Source organism: Perognathus longimembris, chromosome 26, assembly GCF_023159225.1.
Source record: "Perognathus longimembris pacificus isolate PPM17 chromosome 26, ASM2315922v1, whole genome shotgun sequence".
NCBI lineage: Eukaryota > Metazoa > Chordata > Mammalia > Rodentia > Heteromyidae > Perognathus > Perognathus longimembris.
In genome coordinates, this window is record NC_063186.1 from 5689790 (window position 1) to 5697253 (window position 7464).

General features: G+C 57.0%; 1 protein-coding gene across 1 annotated transcript in view; it reads right to left on the bottom strand.

The window, feature by feature from the left end:
• The window catches only part of Nbeal2 (neurobeachin like 2), a 32826-nt gene extending 27478 nt beyond the window's left edge, over positions 1-5348 (bottom strand). The window contains 1 exon segment of the mRNA XM_048334404.1: positions 5176-5348. Coding sequence (XP_048190361.1) covers positions 5176-5226 — 51 coding nt within the window. The 5' untranslated portion in view covers positions 5227-5348.
• Positions 5349-7464: the final 2116 nt, after the last annotated feature.

The window sequence follows — 7464 nt, forward strand, 5'->3', positions numbered from 1 at the left end:
GCACTGACGATCACCCCTATAGAGATTCCAACGTAGGCCTGAGGACGCCCAAGAGTCAGCGAGGCTGAAATGGTGCTTGGCCAGGCCTAGAACGGCCACTTGGTCTGGAGCTCTAAAGCCATCCAGAAGGGCTGGGGATAGGTGGCTATGACCAGTGACCACCACGTCATACTGTCCCTGGATTCCGTCTGGGGTCAAAGGGCATCATGTACTATTCCTCCCCCCCCCCGCCCCCCCCGCCCAGACTATGCTATGTGTACTTTCCTGTGCTCAAATGCATCCACCAGGGCCCTACCTTTCCAAGTCCTACCTCCCCCGGGGGGGCTCAGAGTTTGGGGTTGCTCATAGTCGTGGGCACAGGTTTTTAAAGTTCATTCAGACCCTGTTCAAACACCACGTAGCCTGTGGGTTAACCTGAACCTCGGCTGTCTTTGGAAAGCAATCCCCGTTAGATGACACTCTTAGGAGAGGAACAGAAAAGGCACAATGCCTACGTGTACCTGATCATACCGAATAACATTTACCAAGATGAACTCCAGGAAATGGAAACAAGAAGTTTTTGGGTTTTTTTTTTCTATTTTGCTGTGTTTTTTGTTTTTTGCTTTTTGTCCCGTCTGTCCCTATATATGTTTTTGGGAGCATAAAAGGGAGGTAGAGGGACAAACGGGGAAAGACATGCAGCAAGGGTCGTCACGGGACACTAGGTGGGAAATAAAACTATACGATTTGTAGGTGGGGATGAGAGGGAAAGCCTGGAAGAGAGAAAGGGAAGGGGTGACATTGTCCAAGAAGACATGTACTCTTTACTTGACCTATGTAACACCTTTATAATAACAAAACTTAAAACAAAAAAAAATCCCCTTTGGGGCTGGGGGTGTGGCTCAAGTGGTAGAGCACAATAGCATGTAAGAGGCCCCCGGGTTCTATCTCCAGCACCAAGAAAAGAACAACCACAAATAAATAAATAAATAAATAAATGAAGCTGCGCACTGAAAGCTCATGCCCGGAATCCTAGCTACTCAGGAGGCTGAGATCTAAGGGTCCCGGCTGGAAGCCAAGCCAGACAAACACATCCAAGGCACCTGGCTCCAAGTAACCACTACAATGCCAGAAGTGGAGCCGTGGGCTCAAGTGACAGAGCGCTAGCCTTGAGCGGAAAAGCTCAGGGACGGCGCCCAGGGCCCGAGTTCAAGTCCTAATACAGATGTAAATGGCTGTGAGTGTATGTAGGGTGTGTGTGGGGGGGGGAGGGGGGACAAAAATGAATAACTACAACGAAACAATCCCCTGTGCTCAAGGCTGGGAGGCGGCAGGAAGACAGGGACTTTGTCAGGGGCTAAAGTGAAGACAGTGGCCTGGGTAGTCAAGTCAGTCTCTAGCCTTTACCTGGAGGAGGAGGAAGAGGACTACTACAAGGGGTGAACTTCCTGATCCCCATAAACAATCCCCAAGGAGTAACCATCTCCTTGTCCTATCACTAGGGAAACTAGGGATTTTCTTTTTTCCTCCCAGGGTCCCCATGGTAACTGACCTTGTTTCCATGGGGACCCCATCAGCTCCCCAGTTGCCATAACAACCCCAAGGATTACCAGCTCCTCCCACAACCCTCCGAATCTATCACCTTAGACTTTTCCCCTTCCGTTGCCTTGGCAACAGAGGCAGGGAGGAAGAAACCCCAATGACCCGGCCTCTGAGGTACGAAGGGGACCAAGCACCTAGAGGGGTGATTCTACTTCTACTTTTGTCCATTTCATGAAGGGAAAAAGCTGAGGTCCAGGAAGAAACGAAACCTAGCTTAAGGACCCGGAGGCAGCAGAAGGCGTAGCTAGGTTTCACGAAGCAGCAGGACTCAGGGATACGGGACTTGCGGGAGAGCTTGCCCAAGGCCTGCTTTGGCCTGACCTTCTGGAACAATCTTGAGTCCTCAGTGGCATACACTGGACAGTGCAGCTTGGGCTCTCCACCTGTAAGCTGCTCTATAAAGGGGCCGCTCTCTTGCATGCTACTTTGCATGAACATTTACATGCTGCCCAAACTGCCAGCTTGTCGGAGGCTCCTTTACCTCTTACGCCCCTCCTACGCCTCCTCGGGGGGATGCTCCAGTGGTTGGGCTGCTGCCCACCTACCAGGTTTTCTGGGCTAGCTCTGCCTCAACTAGTTCCTGGCATTTCCCACGGCCACGTGCTCAGTGCTCACTCCCGCCCTTTCCCTGGTCCTTGGCCCTCAAAACTCCCAACTCCGCCCCCTCTGGGATGACTTCCTTGATTGGTCACTAGGGCGGGGCTCCATGGTCCCCATCCAGTCATTCAGCTACTGGGCAAGGAGCATTCGCTAAACTCGGGGCACAGGGAAGCAAGTGGGGCTATACACACGAGGAAGGTTAAAATAGGGTTCATGGTTGTCATCCTAGCTGGTCGGAGGCTAAAACCGGAGAGGATCCTGGCTCTAAAAGCCAACCCCAGGCAGGAAAGTCCATGAGACACTGATCTCCAATGAACCCCCCCCCAAAAAAAAGCTGAAGTGTGAACTCACATGGTAGAGGGTACACACACGTGCGCGTGCGTGTGCGCACACACACACACACACACCCCAAAGCAAACAGTCCCGCGCTGTGGTAGGTAAACATCCACTTGAGGGGCTTCCTACCCTTCAGACTAAAGAAGCTCTTCTTGACCTTGGTGGGGGGCACCCTGCCTAGGTTTCCTCACCAATGCCTTGAGGAACTTCTCCTTTTGTTTTCTCCCATGACCCTTAGTAAAGCGGGGGAGGGGGGTGGAGGGTGGGGGCACAGGGTTGAGTCAGGCCTACATCTAGGATCTCTAATGGAAAAGGTAAGGCAGGAAGTGGTGTGTGTGTGTGTGTGTGTGTGTGTGTGTGTGTGTTCCTTGTTTTCTCCTCACCTAGACCCACAAGTGGAGAAACAGGTTTCCCAGCTGATGTCAGCTTTCACTGCTTTAAGGGAGGGGCAAAGGTATAACTGGCTGGGTGGCCATTGATGGGGGGGGGGGGTCTTGATCAGCTCAGCTCCATTCTTACAATACCCCTGTCCCCGGCATACACGTTAAGAGTTATCAAGCAGGGACCTTATGGCTCTTTGCTATCCCTCCCAGGAAGCCCAGCAACATCAGGGAGTGGGGACAGTATTCTTGGAGCAGGAACAAGCTAAGCAGGAAGGCAGTACAGGGACACAGGTCTGGCTTCCTCTCTCCAAGCAGCCTGGCCCCACCCAGCTCCCAGTTTGCTCTCACATCCTGGATTTGTTGGCCTGGCCCCAGGCTGCCCCCTGGCTGCCCAGGCTACAGCTAGCCAACCTGTGAGACCAGCCTTGTGAGGTGAGGAGGGTGTGTAGCTATATATGTGTGTGCACACGCGCACACTCACAGGGGGAGATACGACAATATCACATGAGCTAGCACCGAAATCAGCGCTAAATAACGCTGGGAGTTGGGAGTGACCAGCTGCAAAAACTCAGAAGAAGCAACCACACTGGAAGTTCAGTGAGGCTGACTCCACCCTCCCCCACTTCGCCTCAGAACCCACCAGGAACCTGATCACAGGGGAAGAAACAAAGGACTGAGCACCCACCACCCAGGGCCACGGAGAGAGCAAGAGCCAGGTGCCGGTGGCCGCTCACGCCTGGCATCTTAGCCACTTACGGGCTGAGATCTGACCATCACAGCTTGACGCCCGTCTGGGCAAGACAGTCCTTGAGACTTTTTAACTACAACCAACCAGCAAAAAAAAAAAAAAAAAAAAGCCAAAAGTGGAGGTGTGTGGCTCAAGTGGTAGAGCACCAGTCTTGAGTGAAGAAGCCAAGTGACAGCATCCTGGTCCTGAGTTCAGGCCCCGAGTACTGGAGCACGCGCAGACACACACACACACGTGTACACACACACGAACAGGGTTCTCTCCAGACCCTTTTGCTCATTCATGAGAACCAACTCTTGCATATACAAGCAGAGACACTGGGAGAGGGACTCCGCTGGTTCAGAGCAGCGGGCAGGAGCCTTTTCTGGCTCCCTGAGGTCAGAGCCGTGTCAGTTTTACCAAGAGGGAAGTAGAGGTTTACACACGCAAACAGCTCTGTCTAGCCACCTTTGAGAGGGACTCTTTTATTTTCCTGCCCTGCCACCTGCCAGGGGTGGAGGGGGACCCCGGCTTTGCACTTCCAAGTCCTGAGGAGAGCATGGGCTAAGCCTCCCCACTGAGCTCCCACTCCCCAGTGACAAGCTGTTCAGGGGTACACAATAGTCCATTGTGCCTAGGGCACACCTGAGCCAGGATCTCAGCCCGGTGCCAGGCAGGTGCAGAAGGGAGTCAGGCAGGGGAGGGAGGCGTTACCCTGCAATCCCTCCCTGATGGGAAGGGGGGGGGTGAAAGGCACGGCACAGTTTGGGTGGGGGGAAGGAGACAGTAGATCAGAATCACCGGAGTCAGAGGGACTCCCTCCACCTTTCCGGGGGGCACTTAAGGAAAGACTCTCCCCCCCCAAAAAAAGAACCTCCCTTCCCCAAACGGGGGGGGGGTGGAGCCCTATAAACACATATCCTGCCCCAATTCCACAATGGAATGGGGAGGGGCCAGGGATACCCCAGTGTACAGAAGGAACTCATCCATCTTCCACTGCTCTGGGAGGCTGGGGGGGGGGGGTAAGGGGGGGGCGGCGGCGATGTACCTGCCTGGACCTCCAGACCACCTGCTTGAGGGTTCCCTCCCCCCTCTTTTCCACCTGCCCCCCCCCCCCACCCCCGGCTTCAGTTTCCCCAACTGGGAGCGTCCAACCGACACGCCCTCAAGCCTGAGCCTTCTTCCCGGGAGTGTTCCCACCCGCAGGTGGAGAAAGTGTCAGGGGCATTGGGGGGGGGGAGGGAAGAGACAGACACACATGTGTGTGAGTGTGTGTGAGTGTGCACAGCACTCGCCCAGACCCACGGATCTCTCTCTCTCTTTCCAGAGCCACCGGCGATCGATGTGGGAACCCGGGGGGCGGGGGTGGGGGGGGACCCCCGGCGGGGCAGGGCCGCAGCAGGTGCAGCCCGCGCGGGCTCCGGGCTCGGGGTGCGCCGGGGTGGGGGGGTGGTGGTGGGGGAGGATAGGAAGGAGAGGGGCGCCCCCGGGAAGGAGGAGGGGGGGGGGCGGGTCGTGCGGGCGCGGGGCGGGGCGGGGCGCACTCACCTGCGCGTAGTACAGCAGCCACAACTCGCAGAGCCGCTCGGAGGCGGCCATGGCCCGACCCGCTGCCGGCCGCGCCGCGCGCCACCTGTCGCCGCCGCCGCCGCCGCCTCCTCCGCGCCGCCCGCCGGCTGCCCCCCGGCCAGGCCCATGGGGCGGAGTAACGGCGGGGCTGGGTCCCGGCACCCCCCCCAACCCCACCCCTCACCCTCGGCGGGGCTGATCGCCCAGATCTACACGCCCCTCCTCCCCCTCCTCCTCCTCCTCCTCCTCCTCCTCCTGGATGGCCACCGCCCGCCCGCCCCGGCTTCCTGCACTGGGGCGGCCCCGGCCACCACCGCCCCGCCTCCCCCGGAGGACCGTGCGCAGGGCGGGGGGGGAGCCCAGAGGGAGGAGGAGGAGGAGGAGGAGGAGCCTGAGGTCAGCGAGGCCTCCCCGGGAGGTCGCCCCGCCTCCCCAAGGCAGGCCCTGCGCCCGGGTGGCACCTCTGGAATGTAAGTTCTTAGGGCTCCCCTGAGCTGGGGGGGGGGGGAGAGGGGAGGGCAGAGGGTGGGGGTGGGGGGTTCAGGGGATCAAGGCTTCCAGAGTTGACTTCCCAGGAAGGTCTTGGCTCTCCAGGGTTATTATAAGGTCTGGTAGTGGGGCTGGATGGACATAAAGCCTCCCCACGAGTCCCCACAGGTGCTCCTTCCTGAGGGCTTCAGGGACATCAATCCCAAGGGTTGGTGTGGGTTTTGGGGTTTTTTTTTTTTTTTTTGGTCGGTTGTGGGTCTTGAACTCAAGGCCCTGGGCGCTGTCATCCTCCCCCCACCCCCACCCCTTTTGCCTTTTGCTCAAGGCTGGCAGTTCTGGGTACTTGGAGCCACAAGCTCCACTTCTGGTTTTTCTGGTGGTTCCTTGGAGGTAACGTGGCGCCCTGAGTTTCTCGCCTGGGCTGGCTCTGAACTGATCCTCTGGACCCGAGCCTCCTTAGTAGTGAGGATGATGGGTGGTGAGCCACTGGAACCTGGCTCCTGCTCCCCCCGCCCCCCCCCCCCCGCCCCTTAGGAGATATGAGTATCCTAGACTTTGCTGGCTTCGAACTGCGATGGTCAGCATCTCGGCCCTCCTGAACAGCTAGGAATTACAGGTAGGGGCCAAGGGGGCCTAGGGCTTTGAAGCCTGCTATGTGTCGGGCAGGGTGGGAGAGAATTGCCAACTTGGCCAACTCGACACGCCTCCCCCCCCCCCCCCAAAGCAGTAAACTTCTATTGACTTTGGATGGCTGAGCTCCAAGTGAAGGCATCCCCACACCTCCGTGCATTCAAAGGCCCAGCACTCGCTTTCTGTCTCTTGTTCCTTGAACCCTCATGAAGTCGGTGCCTCGAGCCTGTTTTACAGATGGAAGACGCCGAGGCCCAAACGGGAAAACACGAAGGTCAGTCAGTACTTGGGTCGTCATCACCATCACCCTTGAGATTCCTTGCTCTGCACCCAGACCGCCTTTGAACGTGAGGGGGGAATGGCTTCTGATTTGGGGTGCATGTGTATAGGTGTGTGTGTGTGGATCAAGCCTTCTGGGCAAGTCTTGATGGGGAAGGAGCGTGCCAAGACCAAAGTGATGTCTTGGTCCTAAGAATTAACCAATCTGGAGTCTTCTAGATCTTGGGTGGCCATGAGAAGACACTTTATCCTATCCCTGACCTGTTTCGTCTCCACGGGTTTGGGTGGCCCCTTCAATCTGGACCTTTTCTTCTTCCCACCCATCCTAGTTCTGATCTTCTATAACCCAGCCCTGGCAGGTTGTAGATCCACTGTGGGGGAGCAAGCCTAGACACAGTGTGTGTGTGTGGGGGGGGGGGGAGCAGGGCTGGATCAGGAAGGCAAATGTGTAGCAATTGGGCAGTTGAAGGGATCGGGAGGTGTAGAGTAGGTGTCCATTTGCTTGGGCCAGCCTCCTAGGGGAAGGCCCCACCCCCACCCCCACCCCCCCAGGCGGGAAACAGACTCAAAACTATAGGCACCCCTTTGCGTAAGGGTGGTATGGATGGTGTGCGAAAAAGGCAGCGACTAATCCGTGGGTGGAACTGGGTGGTATGGCTTTTGGAGATCCTCTACTACTGACAGAATCGACTTCAGCCACAGGCGTGTTCTGTCTAACAGAATGCGCTGGTTATTTAATGCAGAAAAGGATCTTGGAATCTTGGGGGGGGGCGGGGGAAGGATGCACCTTATGGGGCAGGGGTTTAGAAGCTAAACCCCAACTGGGGATGTGGTTTGGAGAATTGTTTCTTCACACACACACACATACAC